Source organism: Oryx dammah, unplaced genomic scaffold (assembly GCF_014754425.2).
Source record: "Oryx dammah isolate SB20612 unplaced genomic scaffold, SCBI_Odam_1.1 HiC_scaffold_26, whole genome shotgun sequence".
NCBI lineage: Eukaryota > Metazoa > Chordata > Mammalia > Artiodactyla > Bovidae > Oryx > Oryx dammah.
In genome coordinates this window covers 97,320,025-97,343,044 of record NW_024070210.1, presented here as the reverse complement: position 1 = coordinate 97,343,044, position 23,020 = coordinate 97,320,025, and the positions used below count along the sequence as shown (strand labels likewise).

At 38.9% G+C, this 23,020-nt stretch overlaps 1 protein-coding gene across 1 annotated transcript in view; it reads left to right on the top strand.

Annotated features, from left to right (window-relative positions):
* LOC120852643 (small conductance calcium-activated potassium channel protein 2-like) overlaps positions 1 to 23,020 on the top strand; it is a 169,903-nt gene that overhangs the window by 125,454 nt on the left and 21,429 nt on the right. Inside the window, exon 5 of the mRNA XM_040225980.1 lies at positions 3,967 to 4,108. Within this exon, the coding sequence (XP_040081914.1) occupies positions 3,967 to 4,108 (142 nt within the window). The remainder of the gene's footprint in view (positions 1 to 3,966; positions 4,109 to 23,020) is intronic.

Below are 23,020 nucleotides of genomic sequence, written 5' to 3'. Positions count from 1 at the left end.
TTTAATATGTCTTAATTAAATAAGCATTCATATTGATTAGAATTTGAAATTTGCCCCATGAGTTATTTTTTCAGGTGTTTCCCAGAATAGTTCTCCTTGTGGAGAAGGTTGGAATTATCTAAGTAAGTTTTTGAAGTGAAAAACTGTAGGAAATATTTTGAAAATGTTTAACTATTTAAATTGTGTTTATTAATCATTCACAATGGTGTCACTCTGCATTTATTCAAAATCTGGAAGTGTTCTAAGCAATGTCATCCTGTTGATAAGTCTTAATATTTGTGTTCTAATAGTAGCTAATGTGGTCCCTAATTATCTTCCTCTTGTTGACTAGTCATAACTAAGCATGTCTGAAATGTAACATAAACATTAGTATGAAATATAATTTTTCCATTCTAAGTTATCTTTCAGGCATGCTAATTAGTTAATAAGGAAAAAAAAAGGTAATTTACCATTGAACCCCAAGCCCTTTAAATGCCAACTCCTAGAAAGTTGTCTGTTTCTAATTAGATCCTTCAGTTTAGCAATACAGTGTCTGACCCAATAGAACTGCATAGCATATAACTAATACTGACTAAATGATATAATGGCATAATACTTGAGGATGGTGAAGAATTGAATAAGGATGGAAGAAATTCGTATATTTTAAACTTGTGTATTTATTAAATGTAGGCAACTAACTTTCATTGTAATTAAAAAGTCATTAAGTGCTCTAAACTTTGAAAACCAAATCAAAGTGCTTCAGGAAGAACAGATGACAAAGACTGTCACACCTTTGCCCAAGCTGAGGAGACTGACCTGTGTGCCCCAGCAGTGAAGGCCCCTTAAAGACTTTTGTTTATAGTATAAAATCTCAAACTTCCTCTTTGTAGTTGCTCTGCCAGAGGAACAGCCTGTGCCTGGCAAGTAATCACTCATGCTAATCACTCATGATGTAGCAATAACTTGAGGATATCACTCAGACGTGGTCAGACGCTACTGAAGTGACTTAGCAGCAGCAGCAGCAACTGAGAACACTTTGTTGATCATGGGTAAAGACCATAGCTGTTTCAGCCAAAGACTGTAAAACAAGAAAATGCAAGTTAAGTGCTGAACACATAAAGAGGGCTTAACAAATAGTTCATCTGCATCAAGGAATCAGGGCCATCAGCTCTTAAACATATCGGATCTTTATGTAAATTGTGCTTTGTTAGGAAGAAACTTTGGGTCACAGTTGAAGATTGAATAGGATGTGAAGCTTTTGCCTCCCCTCTCGTGTGTAGCCTACACTCATGCCGAGGTAATGTATTCTCTGTTTCAGGAAATTGCTTGATGAGGACTGTTCATAGAGAGCCTCAATATTGTGAGTGGGTTATAATCCAAAGCGTACTTCTGAGGGTCCTTTTTGAAATAGAAACCACATTCTCCCATGGCACCCCCATCACACAGGCATCGTAGCCCACAGAGCCTGGTAGCCCACGCATAGCTGAACTCTCACACGTATCACATCACTCTGCTTTTATGTGCATGTTATTTATCAGAGTTTCTCACAGGAAGTGTACTCATCTATCTTCCTTGAAAGTTAGGAATACATCTTTAAAAAAAAAATTGAAGTATAGTTGATTACAGTCTTGTATTAGTTTCAAGTGTATACCAAAGTGATTCAGTTATACATACCTATGTTTTTTTTTTCAGATTCTTTCCTGTTATAGATTATTGTAGTTCCCTACTATGTATGTTCTTTATTAATGCTATTTATGGTAGGCCTTATTATTTATCTATTTTATTTATGATAGTATGTATCTGTTAATCCCAGACTCCTAAATTACCCCTCTCCTACCTGCCTCTTTCATAACCATGAATTTGTGTTTTGTGTCTGTTTCTGTTTTGTAAACAAGTGCATTTGTTTCATTTTTTTTTTTTAGATTCCATGTATAAGCAATATCATATGATATTTGTCTTTCTCTGTCAGACTTACTTTACTTAGTATGACAATCTCGAGGCCCACCCATGTCATTGCAGATGGCATTATTTCATTTGTTTTTTAGTGATTGAGTGATATGAGGAGTAAGGCTTCCTGGTGGCGCAAAGGTAAAGAATCTGCCTGCGGTGCAGGAGATACAGGAGATGTGGGTCCGATCCCTGGTTGGGGAAGACCCGCTAGAAAAGGAAACGGCCCCCCACTCCAGTATTCTTGCCTGAGAAATCCCATGGACAGAGTCTGGTGGACTATAGTCCATAAGGTCGCATGACTGAGCACGGGTATCTATCTGTCTGTCTATCTATCTGTCTCTCTAATATGAGGACTACATCTTGGCCTCCCTTTTGGCAGAGACAGCCTCTCCACTCAGCCATCCTAGGAAGAGGGGACTCTGCCTCTGAGTCACGATGGCTGCTTCCTGGAGCAGAGTGGTGAGGCTGCTGCCCTCCTGCCACCAGAGACTCGCAGCATGCTGCTCAGCAGGGCTGGCTGCTGCATACCTGACCTTCCCTTTTCTTTTAGAAGATACGGCAATGCCATCACACCTCCTTGCTCTGGGTTTCTACTTACTCCAGCCAGGGCTTTCTCTTTCCTAGCCAATGTAACAGGAAATGCCATTTCTTAGCTTCTCTCTTGTTTGGAAGCAAACAAGAGTATAAAAGTGATAAGCATAGGCCATTCTGTGTCCAAAGACAGAGATAAGACCCACTGTCTCCACTGTCAAAGGGTCAGGACTACAGGGGAAAGCTTATCCTTTCTAACCTTTCTGCACTTTGGTTTATGGCAGAAGTCTTGGCATGAGATAAAGAACAGAAAAAAGAAATCTCAGAGAATGTAATGGCGCGATGTAGGTTGTATATGGGATCAATCCTGGGGCTCAGGTCATGGGGAGGCTGCTTGTCTCCACAACTCTGACTACACAGACAGATGGTTGAGCTGAAAGGCAGAACTGAGTGAATGCCAGCTTGGGGGTTATCAGCTTGCTTCAGAGACCAAGAAACCAGGAAGGGGAAGCTGTTCCCAGTGGGCTCTGAGAGCTGGGAAGAAAGGGTGGTCCTTAACACAAGTAGAGTGAAGAGTACAGAATGCCCATGGCTGCCACCCTGCCCACGACTGTGCAGAGCACACATCCAGGGCAAGTTCCTCCCAGGTGACAAGTGGCATGGCCTCACGCTTGTATGCGTGAAGGATAGTAGTGCCCCACGAGGGGCCCAGGTTACTGTTTAACACCAGTAATTCAAGCAAAACATTATAGGATATCTCTTTCTGATACAAAAACCTTCCTCCTCACTAGAAAAACTTGACACCTTCTGGGATAACCAGGATAAACTACATACCTCTCCTTTTGAATACAAACTCTGTGTGTGTAACTCGTGAGGCAATGACTTACATTAAGCTCTAGTTCTGGGTGTGGACTGTGCAATCAAAGATATTTTTCCCATCTTCAAGGAGGATAACTAGTACAGGACAATTACAGTCTAGTCCCGTGGGAGGGAGCCCCCGGGAGGGGCTGGGAGAAAAACAGACAGAAGAAGCTCCCGACTGAATTGATTTTGAAGGGTCAAAATTGGCCCACTAGGGAAGCAGATAGCAAAGGGGACACCACGGCTCCTCCTGATACAGAGGCGAGGAAGGAGATTTGGTGACCGCGTATCATCCTACACATTGGGCACACTAGTGAACATCGAGGAAGGAGGACACTTTTGTGAGCAAAGCAAGAACAGGACTCAGAGATAAATGTGCATTAGTCAACTAACACCAGTGACAAAAGGTATTTTCATATTTTGCAGCTTCCCTTTCAAATTATTTTTAAAGTTGAAGAAATCCTGATGTCTTTCACTTTGCTTAGGTAGAATCCCAATTTTACTTATAATAGTGAGCTGTGAAAACCTCTAAATAGAGCATTTTATAGAAGCTACTTAGGAAATTTACTGGATTGAGTCAAACTGCCCTTGGCGGCCCTCCTCTAGATTAATTATAAAAGACTGGCTTTGTTTGCTATTTTTCAGGTACCATGATCAACAGGATGTTACTAGCAACTTCCTTGGAGCAATGTGGTTGATATCAATAACTTTTCTCTCCATCGGTTATGGTGACATGGTGCCTAACACATACTGTGGGAAAGGAGTCTGTTTGCTCACTGGGATTATGGTAAGTGTCTTTTCATTTTTCATCTCTTTTATGAATACTCAGGAAGGCACTTAGTCCATTCCATCTTTGTGTAAAGTCATGGTAAAATATTTGATTTCCCAACAGCAGAAAGGCAGCATACATAAGTAAATTTTCTGTTGAAAGAGAACATCAACAGTTTTCATCCTTTTTTAATTTAAATGAAATATAGTTGTTTTACAGTGTTGTTAATTACTGCTTTACAGCAAAGTGATTCAGTGGTTTATCATAGGATACTGAATATAGTTCCCTGTGCTGTACAGTAGGACCTTGTTGTTTATCTACTCTCTATATGAGCTCACATCTTCTAACCCCAGCCTCCCTCTCCACCCCTCTCCCAAAGCCTTCCCCCTTGGCCACCACAAGCCTGTTCTCTACGTCCATGGTTCTGTTTCATCGATAGGTTCATTTGTGTCTTATTTTAGATTCTGCATATAGCTGATACGCTATGGTATTTGTCTTTCTCTTTCTGACTTACTGAGTATGCTAATCTCTAGTTTCATCCATGTTGCTGCAACTGGCATTATTTCACTCCTCTTTATGGCTGAGTAGGATTTTATCAGGTATATATACCGATCCATTCATCTGTCAGTGGACATTTAGGTTGTGTTCATGTCTTAGCTATTGTGAATAGTGCTCATATGAACAAAGGGGTGCATGTTTCTTCCTGAATTATAGTTTCATCTGGATATATGCCCAAGAGTGGGATCATATGGTAATTTTAGTTTTAGTTTTTTGAGGAATCTCCCTATTGTTTTCCACAGTGGCTGCACCAATTTATGTTCCCACCAATAGTGTAGGAGGGCTCCCTTTTCTTCACACACTCTCCAGCACTTGTTATTTGTAGACTTTTTAATGATGGCTGTTCTGAATGGTGTGAGGCAAATACTTCATTGTGATTTTGATTTGCATCTCTCTAACAATTAGTGATATTGAGCATCTTTTCATGTACCCAGTGGCCATCTGTATGTCTTTGGAGAAATGTCTATGTAGCTCTTGTGCCCATTTTTGAATTGGGTTGTTTTTTGTTGTTGTTGAGTTGTACAAGCTGTTTGTATACTTTGGGAAATTAATCCCTTGTTGGTGGCATTGCTTGCAAATATTTTCTTCCCTGCTGTAGGTTATCTTTTCATTTTGTTTATGGTTTTCCTTGTTCTGCAAAAGCTTATAAGTTTGATTAGGTCCCATTTGTTTTTGTTTTTATTTCTACTGCCTTGAGAGACTGCCCTAAGAAAACTGGTATGATTTATGTCAGAGAAGATTTTGCCTATGTTCTCTTCTAGGAGTTTTATGGTGTTGTGTCTCCTATTTAGGTCTTTAAACAATTCTGTGTTGGTTTCTGTGTATGGTATAAGGGTATGTTCTAATTTAATTTATTTATATGGGACTGTCCATCTTTCCCAACACCACTTGCTGAAGACACTTTTTCCCAGTGTATATTCATACCTCCTTTGTCAAAGGTTAGTTGACGGTAGGTACATAGGTTAACAGTTTTCATCTTAATTTGCATCATGAAGCTCCACTGAGGAGAGAGTGCTGCTGGATTTGCTCTTTGTGATGAGCAAATTCGATCTCAGAGCTTCAGCTTCAAGGTCAAGAATTTCTTTAAGTCTGGATTCTGCCATTTCCAACTTTCCAGGTGAACTTAAATGAAATCCTCTTCTCTGAAATGTACTTTCCTCATCTATAAAATGTGGGCCATGAAAACTATCTTGAAATGTATCAGACAATTGAAGAATAACACTTTTTCAATTAAATAATTAGTGTTTATCATTTTAATGAATATTTCTTTTTTATTATCTCAATTACAGTGCTCACCTAGTAACTAGAAATAGAACAAAAAAAAAAGGACAAACTGTCTCTGTCCTTCCTTTCATGGAGCTTATAGGTGACCACCTTTTTTTTTTTAATAATTAACAAATGATTGTTAATTATGTTTGTGACAAGTATGTGAGGGACTAAGACTTCGGATCAGATTTGGGCACTAAGGGAGAGGAATGGGATCTATTCAGCGAAAGAAATCCCTGGAAAGTTGACTTTGAAACTGAGATGGGAAAGGGTGGTAGCCAGGCAAAGTGTGGGGGAGGAAGGGCATTCCAGGGAGAAGAAAAGGTTTGCATGAAGAAAGTGAGGCCAGGGAGGGACTGGGTATGTGGGCACAAGGCCGCAGGGTCAGGAGTGTGCAGAGTGAATTGGAGAAGAGACACAGGGCTGGGAGTGGGAGGCCAGATCCTATGGAGCTCTTGAGTGAGGTTTGCTGCCTGTCATGGCATGCCACTCTGCTGGAACACTGAGCAGGCTCAGACATGTTCCTTGTCCCTTACTCCCCATGACGTGGCCAGGGCGCGTGTGTACCATTCACTTTAGATGTAAGAAAATGGAAAGCTATCAAGTTGTCTAAAATTTACTGCCATGTGGTGTGAACTTTGAAATGTCTGCCCCAGATGCTCCAGTTTTAGTGCCTTGGGTTCTCCTCATTCCTCATCTGCTTTTTCAGCTGGGTTACAGCAAAGAGCATCATCCTGGTGCTGGTTTGGTTTCTGCCTGCGGAAGGATGTGGGCTAGCACTGGGAGCCTCGTAGGCAGGAAATTCCCAGAATGCCTCAGGCCAGGCATCTCTACCCCACGCCTCCACTGTGTCCACCCTCAGGTTGGCATGAGAGAAGCAGGCTCTCAAAGTGAGGACCTTTGAAGCATGGCCAGGGCAGCATGTACCCTTGTAGCAGCTACTTAGGAAGATTGTTCAAAGAGTGAGAACTAGCTGGAAGGACTGAGTGTCCATGACATATACCGAGTAGGAACACTCTTCTCCCACTTGGTAGTGCTGAATAGCTAGCTGTGAAAATAAAATCTGGGGGCTCATTTTAAGGTTACAAGTTGTAACAAGGTGACCATTTGTGGAAAATATAATTTAGCATTCTTTGCTTATAAAAGAAAATACAGTTTTATGAATGTTAGTAATTTTTATTACAACTTATATGGTCCTTGGATCCCTTTCTTTTTCCTCAAAAGATGGCATTTTATTATTTAGTATATTGCTTTGGGAAATAAAATTTGCATGGGTGTATTTTTGGAGGGCCCATAACAAGCCCACAAGGGACATGAATGATGCTATTTATACACACAGAACTGGTGATTGCAGAGTTTTTCCCCTTATGCTTCTTAGAAACAACTTCTTTGGCATTGGTTTTTGGCAAGACATCCACTCTTTTATTCTTGAATCAGGTATGACTCAGGGTTTGTACAAACCGCTTCATTTACCATGGATCAGAGCCAAGTTTGAGGTTAACCTTGCCTGGCTCTTGTAATACTTTCATCGTTCCTTGATTTTTTCTCTGTCCCTAAGATCTCAAGAACAGCTCCTGCAAAGTCTCATCTGACAGCACAAATCTTTTATTTCATGCCTCAAACTACTTCCTTGCTTAAGTTTCACTTGTAATCTTACCTTGTTTTTAGGGAATATGTTCTAAGCCGCTTGATCAATACGGACACAAAGGTACTGCGTGCAGGGAAGTGCTCACTGTCTTCCCTGCTGCCCTCTGACCTTAATCTGAGGAGCTCCATTCCATTTCCCTCTTAAGAACAGACATTTCTTAATTAACTTGATGAGAAGTTGTTTACTTCATATAGAAGAATTGAGTGCTCTTTGACTAGTCTATTTGCAAAACTGTATACAGTTGCATAGTCTTTATCCACTGGCCAAGCAAATTCACACAGACTCAGGCCACAAAGCAGTGGTCTGGGGGTGCTTCTGGGAAGTTGGTTATAGCCCATGTAAATTTCCTGGGGATCAGGAGCCTAAGTATTGAGGTTACCTAGAAACTGTACAGAGAGTGGCTGACAAATTTAGTTTCCTAAAAGCAGTTTTCTCAGAGTTTGTATAAAAGGTTAGTTTCCTTTAGATGAACTGTGTTTTAGTTTTATCAGACATCTTTTCTTTTCTTTTTTTTTTGCCTTTGGTCACATGAAATTTAAATACCAGTTTGTTGCATTGGAATTGCCTAAGTCAGATATGACTTGCTTTTAACTTCAGGCTCTTTTATTGATATATTTTTCTTTCTTTCTTCTCCCAGCCTGTTCACCCCTGCACTTTTGCAGTGCATGTTTAGATAAAATGTACATTGTCACGTTTCTCATGAGTCACTGCTCGGTGTTTCTCTGGCCTTTAATAAACTGTGAAAAAGAAGCACAAGTCACAGCAGCCCCAGGAGAGCGCAGGGTCAGCCCTGAACCATCTTGCACATCATCTCTGAAGCACTGTGATTCCTTGTGTTCTTTTATATTTCAATTTTCTTGTTCTTGTGTTTATGAAATTTTGATAGAATTTATACCCTTATGTGATTGTTTCACTTTGAAGCACGTAATATACAGTTGATCTGAATGCTAACGCCTGCAAAGCTTTCCCATTTCAAAAATGTAGACATAAAGAAATTAGCAGTGCATGTTTTCTTCATAAAGCTAATGAAAGTAATGGATTATTTCATAGAATCATCTTAGATATTCACATTTCATTGGTTAAAAACTCAAAATGAAACTGAAATTTAAAAATTTAAAATAACAATTTATATCACGAATTACTTTGGGGAGCCAAGGACATTAAGAGAAAGCTCATTTCTGCCATGGTTCTTGGCAGAAATGTATTGTTAAACCATGAAGGAAGAGAGTTTCCATAATATTTCTAAGAAAGAAACAAATGGTCTTATCAAAAAATAACTTCTCCTTGGCTGAAATGTAAGTTGTAAATCCAAGACAATCATGGAAAGGTTTTAAAATAAATTTTAGGTTGTGTTTACAATGCTATGTAAAGATGATTATCAAAATACTAAAACAAGGGGTTTTATATGTTAAAATGCCTGAACAAGAATTCCGCTGTGACAGATCAAATGAGTCAAGACCTAACTAATATTAGAGCTGATGAAACAAAGATCTCTTCCCTTTCCTTGGGTCTTATTTTAAAACACAAGATTATACAGCTGCCTAATAGACAAAGTCCTCATTACCTTTCAAGAGAAAACCACTGAGGTTGTCATTATTTATCTTTTTCCTTATTCTTCTATCCTTCCTCTTTTTAAAAGAATTTTACTGAAGTGTAGTTGTTTTACAATGTTGTGTTAATTTCTTCTGTACAACAAAGTGACTCAGTTATACACGCACACATATTATATTGTCTTGTTATAATTTGTCACAGGATATTGAATATCGTATAGTTCCCTGTGCTATACAGTAGGACCTTATTGCTTTTCCATCCTATGTGTAATAGTTTGCCTCTGCTAATCCCAAACTCCTAATCCTTCCTCCCCTATCCCAGCCTCTTTGGCAACCACAAGTGTATTCTGTATGTCTGTGAGTCTGTTTTTGTTTTGTAGATATGTTGATTTGAGTAGTATTTCAGATTTCACATATAAGTGATATTATATGGTACTTGTCTTTCTCTTTCTGACTGACTTCACTTAGTATGGTAATCTCTAGGCCCATCCTTGTTGCTACAAATGGCATTATTTCATTCTTTTTATGGCTGAGTAGTCCTCCATTGTTTATATATACCACATCTTCTTTACCCTTTCATCTGTTGATGGACATTTAGGTTGTTGCCATGTCTTAGCTATTGTAGATAGTGTTGTTCTATACATAAGGATACATGTATCTTTTCAAATTATAGTTTTGAAAATATATATGCCCAGGAGTGGGACTGCGAGATCAGATGGCGATTCTGCTCCATAGTGGCTAAACCAGCTTACACTCCCAGCAATAGTGTATGAAAGTTCCTTTTCCCTACACCCTCCCCAGCATTTGCTATTTGTAGACTTCTTAATGGTGGCCATTCTGACTGGTGTGAAGTGGCACCTCACTGTAGTTTAAGTTTGTATTTCTCTAATAATTAGCAATGTTGAGCATCTTTTCATGTGCCTAATGGCCATCTGTGTGTCTTCTTTGGAGAAATGTCTGTTTAGCTCTTGTGCCCATTTTTGGGTTGGGTTGGGTTTTTTTATTAAGTTTTATTAGCTGTTTGTATGTTTTGGAGATGAAGACCTTGTCAGCTGTGTCATTTGCAAATATTTTCTCTGACTCTGTAGGCTGTTTTGTTTATAGTTTCCTTTGCTATAGGGTTCCCTTGTGGCTCAGCTGGTAAAGAATTCACCTGCAATGTGGAAGACCTGGGTTCAATCCCTGGTTTGGGAAGATTCCCTGGAGAAGGAAAAGGCTACCCACTCCAGTATTCTGGCCTGGAGAATTCCATGGACTAGTCCATGGAGTCGCCAAGAGTCAGACACAACTGAGCAACTTTCACTTCACTTCATTTCCTTTGCTGTTCAAAAGCTTGTAAGTTTGATTAGCTCCCTTTGGTTTGTTTTTGCTTTTATTTCCATTGCCTTGGAGCACTGGCTTAAGAAAACGTTGGTACAATTTATGTCAGAAAATGTTTTGCCTATATTCTCTTCTAGGAATTTTATGGTGTCTTGTCTTATATTTAGGTTTTTAAGCCATTTTGAGTTGATTTTTGTGTAGAGTGTGAGAGTGTGTTCTAACTTCACTGATTTACATGCGACTGTCTAACTTTGCCAGCACGACTTGCTAAAGAGAATGTCTTTTCCTCGTTGTATGTTCATGCCTCCTTGTTGAAGATTAATTGTCCTTAGGTGTGTGGGTTTATTTCTGGGCTCTATATTCTGTTCCATTATCTGTATATCTGTTTCTGTGCCAATAAGATGCCATTTTGACTACTGTAGCCTTGTAGTATTGTCTGGAGTCTGGGAAGGTTACGCCTCCAGCTTTGTTCTTTTTCCTAAGGATTGCTTTGACAGTTCTGGGTCTTTTGTGGTTCCATATAAATTTTAGTATTATTTGTTCTATTTCTATAGAAAAATATCATGGGTAATTTAATAGGGATCACATTGAATCAGTAGTATGAACATTTAAAAAATATTAATTCTTCCCATCCAAGACCATGGGATATCTTTCCATTTCTTTGAATCATGTTTCATTTTCTGTATTAATGTTTTGAATTTTCAGCATGTAAGTCTTTCACCTCTTTGATGAGATTTATTCCTAAGTTTTTGTGTGGTTTTTTTTGGTGCGATTTTAAAAGAGATTGCTTACATTCCCTTTTTGGTATTCCATTGTTAGTGTAAAGAAATGCAACCATTTTCCCTATGTCAATCTTTTATCCTGCTATGTTGCTGAATTAGTATATCAGTTCTAGTAATTTTTAAGTGGAGTCTTCAGGGTTTTCTTTATATATATTTTACCATGTCATCTGCATATAATGACAATTTTACCTCTTCTCTATGAATTTAAACACATTTTCTTTCTTTCTTTTTTTTTTTTTTTTTTTTGCCTGATTGCTATGCTTAAAGACTGCCAATATTTTTTAAAGAGAAGTGGTGAGAGTGGGCATCCTTGTCTTGTTCTAGATTTTAGTAAGAAGGCTTTCAGCTTTGAGTATTATATTGGCTATGGGTTTGTCATAAACAGCTTTTACTATGATGAGATTGTTCACTCTATACACATTTTCATCAGGATTTTTTTATCATAAATGAATATTGAATTTTATCAAATGCTTTTCTTGCATCTATTGAGATGATCTTATGGGTTTTGTCCTTTTGCTGGTGTGGAGTATCACATTGATTAATTTGCATATGTTGAACCATCCTTGTGAACCTGGGATGAATCCAACTTGGTCATGGTTTATGGCCTTTTTTACGTGCTTTCGGATTCTGTTTGCTAATATTTTGTTGAGAATGTTTCTGTCTATATTCACCAAAGACATTAGCTTGTAATTTTCTTTTGTAGTATTGTCTTTGATGACAGTGCCGTCATAGAATGTCTTCAGGAGTGTTTCTTCCACTTCAGTCTTTTCGAAGAGTTTGAGAAGTATTGGCATAAGTTCTTTGTATGTTTGGTAGAATTCTCCATTGAAGCCTTCTGATTATGGGTTTTTGCACTTAGGGATTTTTTAAATTATTATAATTATTGATTTGATTTCATTTCTAGTGACTGGTCCATTCAAGTTATCTATTTCTTCTTGATTCAGTTTCAGTGGGCTATATGTTTCTCAAAGGTTGTTCATTTCTTTGAGATTGTCAAATCTTTAAGATTGTCAATTTATAATTTTTCATAATATTCTCTTTTTTTTTTTCCTCTGCAGTATCTTGTTATTTCTCCTCTTTCATTTCTTATTTCATTTGGGTCATCTGTCTTCCCTATAAGCCTGGCCAGAGGTTTGTAAATTCTGTTTACCCTTTCAAAGAATGAATTCTTGGTTTTATTGATATTTTTTGTATTTTTTTAAATCTCTATTTTATTTATCTCCTCTCTGATCTTTGTTATCTCCTTCCTTCTGCTGAATGTAGGTTTTGTTTCTTTTTCAAATTCTTTTAGGTGGTGGATTAGGTTTTTTTTTTTGATATTTTTCTTGTTCTTAAAGAAGGCCTATGTGAACTTTCCTCCAAGAATAGCTTTTGCTGCATGCCATTGGTTTTGAATGGCTGTATTTTTGTTGTTATTTGCCTCAAGATATTTTTTAATTTCTTCTTTGATTTCATCATTGATCCATTTTTTCGTTTGTTTTTGTTTTGCTAGCATGTTGTTTAGTCACTAAGTAATCGTTCCTGTTTTCTTTCTCATTTCTTTTTCTGTGGCTGATATCTAGTTTCATGCCATTGCAGTCAGAAAAGATGATTGAAATAATTTCTGTCTAGGCCTGTTTTGTGCCCAGGAATGTGGTCAGTCCTAGAGCATGTCCCAAGTACACTTGAAAAGAATGCATATTCTCCTTCTTTCAGCTACAGTGTCCTTAACAAGCCTAGGTGCTCTGTTGTATCATTTAGGGCCTCTGTTGCCTTATTGATTTTTTCACAAATATCTGCTCATTGATGTGTGTCCTATTTATCCTCGAATTTTGCCATTTTTATTATAATATGTCTTGGTGTAGGTCTGTCTGTGCTTCCTATATCTGGATATCTGTTTCCTGCTTTAGGTTTCAGAAGTTTCCAGCCATAATTTCTTTAAATATATTTGCAATACTTTCTTCTCTTTCTTTTCTTTCTGAGATCCCTATTAGGCATAGATTGGCATTCTTTATATTATCCCATAGGTTGCTTATGTTGCTTTCATATTTTTTTTTAATTTGTGTTTCTGTCTGCTCTCTTGATTGGGTGATTTCAATTATTCTATCATCTATATCATGTATTCATTCTTCTGCATTATTAATTCTGCTTTTCATAGTCTTTAGTTCAGCCCTTATTTCTTCACATGAATTCTCTAATTTCTCTTGGCTCTTCCTTATAGTTTCTAATTCCTTTTTATAGTAATCTGAATTTCTGTTGATAGCTTTTCTTAATTCCTTCAGTATTCTCATTGTCTCCTTATTGAATTCAATGACTATTAGACCAAATAGATCTCTTTCACTGTTTGTTCTTTCAGGAGAATTCTCTCAGTTTTTTAATTGGAAGTGGTTTTTCAGTTTCTTCACTTTACTTATATTTCTTTGCTGGCAACCCACTCCAGTATTCTTGCCTGGAAAATGGTATGGACAGAGGAGCCTGGTGGGCTGTAGTCCATGGGGTCGGTCACAAAGAGTTAGATACAACTGAGCCTGCAGGCACATGAGTTTAGGAGAAACAATTATCTATTGTGGTCCTTGAGGGCTATTTTTATGTGGGAATGCTCCTGTGTAGCTTGCATGGGTTTAATATTTTTGGTGTGAGGGCCGTTTGTAGTATGGATACCTGTCATCTTTTTCCTCAGTGTATGCTGGCCATCATCCCCTTGATAGGAGGTGTGACTGATGCTGTGGTGATTGGATCCTGCGCTGGGTATTGACTGGGACTTCCTCTTTGCTCTTTGGTTATCACTGCCCTATCCAGGGCAGGGTCCGCTCCCTAATTATTGGAGTGGAAGCCCCCAGCTCCATTTCTGAGCTGTGTTTCTGTTATGCACTGTGAGGTTGGCGGGATTGGCATGTCCCCACTGGGAGAGAAGCCACTGAGTATTCTTCTACTGGGCCTGTTCACCTATGAGTATACTCTGTTGTGTCACTTTTTACCCATTGTGGGCTCATAAAGTACATTGTAGTTGGCGCTGCTTTCAGCCCCAACATAACCATGGGATGCTGGCAATCAGCCCCGGTGCCATTCACACTTCGTTTTTCACAAGGCCACCAGCACAGATCCGCTGGAGTAAGATCCCAGGACTGTAGTAGTCAAGCACCTGTACCCGCTGTGGGTGCTACTGAGGCAGCACACACCCTGGCCTGACCCAGCCCCTGTTGTACACACCCGCAAAACCTACAACTGCTGTGTGCAGATGCAACCCAGCCACGGGAGCACAAGTTGTTCGTTAAAATGTTCCACAGACGCTGAATTTACAAAGCTGGCAGTGGAGTTGTAAATCTGCAATTTGTGCAGCCACAAGGAAAGATTTCAGCTTTGCTTCCTACGTTGCCCAGCCCCTGGGTCTCAGCTGTGATTTCAGTCTCACCTCTGTTCATGGACAACCACTGGCATCTGCTCCCAGAACCACCGAGGTGGTGGCTGGAGCACCAGAGCCTGCCCAAATGGGAGGGGACTGGGGCAAGGGCCAGGCTGTGCAGGCCCACTTGTGTGGGAGCCTGTCACAGAGTCCATGGAGGCAATAGCCAGAGGTGGGGAAAGAGGCCACAATGGAAGCCCCACTCCTGCCTCTGTGTGCCATTTGACGGTGGCACTGCACTTTTATGGCAGCCCTTTTATGGCAGCCCAGGGCTCTTCCCTGAACACTCCTAGTTGCTGCTTCCCAGAGTCCAGCCCACTCAGGCTGTCTCCATGCTGCCAACAGCAGCCCTCTCCATGGATCTGTCTTCTAAACCCTGTGTTCCAGCACCCAGTCCCTAGCTGTACCAGCATATGTGTGTATCAAGTTGGGGTGCACAGGCGGTCGCACAAACTATATGTATAGGTCTCCCTATGTCCTGCCACTAACCAGTTGCTGTGCTCTCCTCGGAACCACTGAAGTTTCTTTTCTGTCCCAGCTAATCTCCCTGCCAGTGAAGTGATGGAGAAGGAAATGGCAACCCACTCCAGTATTCTTGCCTGGAGAATCCCGTGGACAGAGGACCCTGGTGGGCTGCTGTCCGTGGGGTCACACAGAGTCATACATGACTGAAGTGACTTAGCATGCATGCATGCATTGGAGAAGGAAATGGCACCCCACTCCAGTATTCTTGCCTGGAGAATCCCAGGGACGGGGAAGCCTGGTGGGCTGCTGTCCATGGGGTCGCACAGAGTCAGACATGACTGAAGCGACTTAGCAGCAGCAGCAGCAGTGAAGTGAGGGGACTTCCCAGGATGTGGGAACTTCTACGTACCATCAAAACTGCCTTCCAGAGGCACAGAACCTGTTCCACTTCCTTTGTCTTTTTTTCTACTTGATTATTGTAGAGGTCTTTCTTGTCCTTTCAGATGTTTGAGGTCTGCTAGTGTTCGGTAGGTGTTCTGTGAGAACTGTTCTATTTATAGATGTATTCTTGATGTATCTGTGGTAAAATACGTGTTGCATATCCTAGTACTTACCATCTTGATTCCAGTCCCCTAACCTTCCCTTTTTGAGGAGGCACTAAAGACTTGAGGATTTATTGTTGTGGATGAAGTTTAAATGGCTTTATTCTTTTGACTAGAGGTAGGCAAATAACATTATTAGATCATAGAATTTCTCTTTTTGTTAATACCAACTAGTTTCTCAGTCTCTCCAACTTTATTATAAGGCAGTTGATTTGCTTAGCATTTAAAAAGTTACCCTGTCTACCGTTTTATATCTGTACATAAGGTGCAACACAAGCTGAAAGCTGTCATTTTTCCTTACCTGTGAGTATATATGATTGTTTTAAGAGTAGAATACAGCCTCATTGGTAAGAGTATCTCTTGTCTTATATTAAAATGAAAGTCATTCATTTTTAATTTTTGCTTCTCTAATTCCATAAAATTATGACAACTTTGTTGGCCCTTTAACTATTTAGAGTGGATGACGGCTTTTTGGCATAAATTATTTTAAAATATGGAGCCGTATCTTCACATTCCTTCAGGTAGTCGTTATTATCTAATAATAGGTCCTCTATTGATAGTGAACATTAGATTTCAACAGAGTCCACTATGGATTCCTCAACAAAAGTGAGGTCACTTCAGATTTGAGTGATTTAAGCTTCTTTCATCCTATTGGTAATTCTGTATTTTAAAAAAGCAATGCATAAAAGTTTTATAGTTCATAATCATTTAAAAATCATACTAGTTAATTTTTAAAATTTTATTCAGGGAGCAAAATATTTAATCATTTTTTACACCACATTAGGTTAAGAACACTTCATAATTCTGTCATCATCAAATTTACCAGATATCAAAAACTCTTAACAAGGTCACATAGCATCTTAGTTGTCAGAGTTCAACAGTTTTCATCCTGAAAGGTAGGAACACTACCCTGTTAATTCAGTAGAAGATATTTGAAAAAGGACCATAACTTAGCCAGAGCTTATATGAAGAGAATAACTGATATTAAAGAAAGCTAACCCTAAAGTATAATTCTCTTCCTGCTGCTTCCTGTCTGCATTTAAGCGTTCCTTTTCCCTTGCCAGTAGAAGTAGGAGTCTTGAAAAACTATAGACTAAAGCCGTTCCTTGGTGTTGCATGTGTGAATAAGGAAAAAGAAAATCTTTTATCTGTCTTAGAAAAGTTAGCATGAGGTGTTTAATTCCAAGTGATAATTTTGAAGAGGTTTTTACTTTACTTTTTGTCCTTTGGCTCTTTCTGATGTTGTTGTTCAGTCTATAAATCATATCCAACTCTTCATTACCCCATGGAGTGCAGCACATCGGACTTCCCTGTCTTTCACCATCTCTGGGAATTTGCTCAAACTCATGTCCATTGAGTCGGTGATGCCATCCCACCATTTCATCGTCTGTCGCCCCCTTCTCCTGCCTTCGATCTTTCCCAGGATCAGAGTCTTTTCCAGTGAGTCAGCTTTTCACATCAGGTGGCCAAAGTGTTGGAGCTTCGGCTTCAGCAACAATTCTTCCAATGAATTTAGGGTTGATTTCCTTTAGGATGGACTGGTTTGATCTCCTTGCTGTCCAAGGCACTCTCAAGAGTCTTCTCCAACATCACAGTTCAAAAGCATCAATTCCTCGGTGCTCAACTTTTTTATGGTCCAACCCTCACAACCATACATGACTACTAGAAAACCATAGCTTTGACTATATGGACTTTTGTTGGCAAAGTGATGTCTCTGCTTTTTAATATGCTGTCTAGGTTTGTCATAGCTTTTTTTCCAAGGAGAAAATATCTTTTAATTCATGGCTGCAGTCACCGTCCACAGTGATTTTGGAGTCCAAGAAAATAAAGTCTGTCACTGTTTCCATTTTTTCTCCATCTTTTTGCCATGAAGTGATAGGACTGGATGCCATGATCTTTATTTTCTGAATGTTGAGTTTTAAGACAGCATTTTTACTCTCCTTTTTCACCTTCATCAAGAGGCTCTTTAACTCCTCTTCACTTTCTGCCATAAGGGTGGTGTCATCTGCATATCTGAGGTTATTGATATTTGTCCCAGAAATCTGGATTCCAGCTTCTGCTTCATCCAGCCTGGCATTTCACATGATATATTCTGCATATAAGTTAAAAAGGCAAAGTGATAGTATATAGCCTTGATATATTCCTTTCACAATTGGAACCAGTCCATTGTTCCATATCTGGTTCTGTTGATTCCTGTATACAGGTTTCTCAGGGGGCAGGTAAGGTGGTTTGGTATTCCCATCTCTTTCAGAATTTTCCACAGTTTGTTGTGATCCACAAGTCAAAGGCTTTAGCATAGTCAGTGAAGCAGAAGTAGATGTTTTTCTGTAATTATCTTGCTTTTCCTATGATCCAATGGATGTTAGCAGTTTGCTCTCTGGTTCCTCTAACTTTTCTGTTATTGGTTCACATAGTATTGAAACCTAGTTTGAAGGATTTTGATCATTATCTTGCTAGCATGTCAAATGAGTGCAATTGTGAGGTAGTTTGAACATTCTTTGGCATTGCCCTTTTTGGGGATTGAATGAAAATTGTCCTTTTCCAGTCCTGTGGCCACTGCTGAGTTTTCCAAATTTGCTGGGATACTGAGTACAGCACATAACAGCATCAACTTTTAGGATTTGAAATAGCTCAACTGGAATTCCATCACCTCCACTAGCTTTATTAGCAGCAGTGTTTCCTAAGGTCCACTTGACTTCACACTCCTGGCTCTAGGTAAGTGACCACACCATTGTGGTTATCTGGGTCATTAGACCTTTTATGTACAGTTCTTCTGTATATTCTTGTCACCTCTTCTTGAACTCTTCTGCTTCTGTTAGGTCCATACCGTTTCTGTCCTTCATTGTCTTTCCCATTCTGGAAAGGTGTGTTCATTGAATCTCATCAAATAAAGGCCCATTGAAAAGAATGTGTCCTTAAATTCTTACTATAGTTTCTATTTTGTGCCCAACAGTTAGAAGAGATGATAGGCCTTTTCAGCCCTAAGGATGAATTCTCCACCATTGCCCTCAGCAGACCTTCACTTCTCCCCAAGAAAATTTCTTAAGAAATAAGGCAGCTGCTTTTAACTGAAAGTTGTTGTGACCTTCTCGTATTCAACTCATTGTCTCTACAATTCCACCTAAATTTTCTAAACTATCAGCACTTTGAATTGGCAGAGCTGTCCTTCCTGTCTTTGAAATAAGTGTGCTCACATTGGCCCCATTGCTAAGAAGGAGATTTAAACTCAGAGATGACTCATTGTTGATGACCAGGTTTATGCACCACTTCCTTCTTTCCAGCCACTGAAGCACAAGGAGGAGCTGAACAAGTAAATCAGTCTAAAGGAGAGTTGGGGTTCCTAAACCAGGTTTTACCACTGAACTCAAAAAGCACACACATACCTTCTCCTTGCTTCCTTAGGACGAGGACATTTTAACTGACCTCTACCCTCCTATCAACAATACAGTTCATCCTTGAACAACATGGATTTGAACTGCATGGGTCCACTTATATGCAGATATTTTAAGGTAGTAAATACCACAGTACTACACAATCTGTGGTTGATTGAATTTGTGAGTAGAGGGCACACTATAATTTATACTATAAGTTATACTCAATTTTCAACTGCAAGGAGGGTTTGTGTCCCCAGCCCGCTCTTTGTTCAAGGGCCAACTGTATTTGAAGATACTCAGAGGCAGGGGCATTTTAATAGAGGGAATTTGTCTTCAAAGTTATTTTGAATATTGTTTATTTTCATGACCTAAAGAGATCTTGTAAAACTCCAGTGGGATATAATACTAAAGCTGAATGCTTGCTTTATGCATTTTTATGAAAAAATAATTGTGTCAGAAAAGTGCATTGAAAATATATTTATTGTTCTAGGGTATTGAGTCAGTCAACTCCAGGGACAGGAAAATGGGCAATGTTTTCAATTTCCCTTTAAAGGAAAAGTTAATATTTTAAAATGAAAGTAATCTTTCAGCTATTTCATTAATTTAGGAGTATTTTTGGTAGAAAATATGATTTTTTTCAAAATAACTGTATGTTAACAAATTTTTATTAGTGATAGTCCATCAGTCAGCTATAAAACTGAAGCTTGACCTTTTAGGAGCTATTGTAAGACAGAAGGATAATTTAACAGTGGAATCATTTGAACATTAGCAAATTTTTGCAGTCATTCTCTGTGGTGGTGAGTATTCTGGAACTACCCTCCACATTATAAATTTCATTATTATTATGTTGAATATTTGGCAGATGCCTTTTTCAATAAGGAAAGAATCAAAACCTTTTCCCAGTGTGCTGTTAAAGGAATTTCCATTTCCATAGTCTTATATATTAAGTTATTAAAGCTTGATCCCAAAGTGGTATTTCAACATGATTTTAGAAGTATATTTGTAGGATGAGCATCACTAGTGATCTAACATAAAAATATGTCATATCTCTGAATTTTTTGAACTATGTGATAAATGATCTTGGGGAAAATAAGCTACTTGAACTTCCCTTACATTCTAGGGATTGACGTGGCTCCCAATGTATGTGCTATGTTAGAGAAGAATACAGCAGAGAAAGGCACTACATTTTAGTTATTGCTGTATTTATAACATGAATGATCGACAACATTGTGTTAACTTCTGCTGCACAGCAAAATGACTCAGTTACATATATACCTGTGTATATTCTTTTTTACACTCTTTTCCATTATGGTTTATCCCAGGAGATTGCATATAGCACCCTGTGCTATACCGTAGGACCTTGTTATTTATCCATAGTATATAGAATAGTTTGCATATACTAACCCCAAATTCCCAGTCCATCCTTTTCCCTTCCCAACCCTCCCTTGTTCTCTTTGTCTGCGAGTCTCTCTCTGTTTTCTAGAGAGGTTCAAGCGTGCCACATTTTAGACTCCACATATAAATGATATCATATGGTATTTGTCTTTCTGTTTCTAACTTCCCTTATTTTAATAACCTCTAGGTCCATCCATGTTGCTGCAAATGCATTTCTTCATTCTTTTTATAGCTGAGTAGTTTTCCATTGTGTGTATACTCCACATTTTCTTTATCCATTCATCTGCTGATGGACATTTAGGTTGCTTTCATGGCCTAGCTATTGTGAATAATACTGCTATGAAAAGAGGGCTGCATATATCTTTTCAAATTATAGCTTTGCCTGTATACATACTCAGGAGTGGAATTGCTGGATCGTGTGGTAGCTCTATTTTTAATTTTCTGAGAAACCTCCATACTATTTTCCATAATGGCTGTACCAAATTAGCTTCCCACCATCAGCATAGGACGGTTCTCTTTTCTCCACAGTGTCTCCAGCATTTATTGTTTGTAGACTTTTTGATGATGGCCATTTTGATTGGTGTGAGGTGATAGCTTGTAATTTTGGGTTGTGTTTCTCTAATAATTAGCGATGTTGAGCATCTTTTCATGTGCCAATTAGCTATCTATATGTCTTCTTTAGAGAAATGTCTATTTAGGTCTTCTGCCCATTTTCCAATTGGGTTGCTTTTTTGCTATTGAGTTGTATGAGCTCTTTGTATATTTTGGATATTTTGGAGTTTAAACCCTTTTTGGTTGTGTCATTTACAAGTATCTTCTCCGATTCTTTGGGTTATCTTTTTTCGTGGTTTCCTTTCCTGTACAGAAACTTCATTTTAATTTGGCAGCATCTAAGACTCTCCAGGTGTTGGAATTCAACTATAGCTTATGTTTTCTGATTGTCTTTTGTCTGCTCTCTTTAATCTAGCATAATGATCATTAATACTTATATACACACACACACACATATTAGTTTTCTGAGTATCTTGAAGTGGCAGGTTAGTTACTTGCTTAGTTTTTTCTTAATAGCACAAATGAAATGGAAGAAAAGTAACCAGGATACATTTTCTGACTTTGGTGAAAGAACTATGACTCATCTTGTTAAAGGCATGCAGGGATTTTAATTTCAGAGAGTAACATATGTTAGTCCCAACTGTTTCTATATCCATTGTGATCATGGCAAGATTTGGAAAGAATGTTGTAAAAGCATATTTACATTCATTCTTATTCACTTTATGAAACAGAATAGCTCAGGAAGTAGATACTGAGTGGACAATATCACATCATTTCTTAAATTACTATAATCATTAATGTGTTAGCAGGAACTTACTTTGAACCTAGAAAACTTTCAGGGATGAGCCAGCTTCTGTTTGCATAATTGTAAAAGTCACTTTTTTGAAATCCAATTCTATACATATCAAAACATGTTATGATTTATTAAGAACTTGGAAGGTATAAGACTTACATATAAGGAGCTAAAGTCTTTGGAAAAAACGGTTTCTAAGTGGCTTTTGGGGTATAATTAAAAGGGTACAAGTGTGATCATGGAGTGAGGGATATAAGCAGTAGTTTCACTAATTACTTAACTGTCAGATTCCCTTGCTTCTGCACTTTGCAACAAACATACTAATTGTAATACACAAAATTTTGGTGAGCTAGAGAATACTCAGCAAGAAATGGGCCAGCAGCAGGAAAAGGCAGAGCTCAAGAATAAACACAAATAAAAATCAACTTCCAAATGCACTTGATACCAGTGATTTTCCACTCCTGTTGGGATCTTGATTTCTTTCCAGAAGAATCGCACCAGTGGCCTCCTGCCACCAGAGAACGATGTTCAGCATATAGTGCCAACTGCCATTTATAGCTGTCTCTCTAGTGGTCGAAGCCCCTCCTATTTTTATATTCACTGTTTATTAAAAAGCCATTCCTGCTCTTGACTTTCTCATTGCTCATGATTGATGAGTGCCTTGGAGCAGACATGCAACAGGTGATCCTGTACTTGTCAAGCGAATGTTCTCATGCCATGGGGAGGTACTGATGGCTAGCCTGAGTGGTTACTGCTTCCTTCCATTGATTCAGGCTAACCTCTCTTACTATAACTTATTTAGATTTTGTGGTAACAAAATAGGTTTAGATACTTCAAAAGGCCATTCTTTTCCTTCATTAGTATGCAGCTCTAAAATCACTTTATTTCATAGTCCACACATGGCCTGTCTAGACAAGGCTATGGTTTTTCCAGTAGTCATGTATGGATGTGAGAGTTGGACTGTGAAGAAAGCTGAGCACCGAAGAATTGATGCTTTTGAACTGTGGTGTTGGAGAAGACTCTTGAGAGTCCCTTGGACTGCAAGGAGATCCAACCAGTCCATTCTGAAGATCAGCCCTAGGATTTCTTTGGAGGGAATGATGCTAAAGCTGAAACTCCAGTACTTTGGCCACCTCATGTGAAGAGTTGACTCACTGGAAAAGACTCTGATGCTGGGAGGGATTGGGGGCAGGAGGAAAAGGGGGCGACAGAGGATGAGATGGCTGGATGGCATCACGGACTC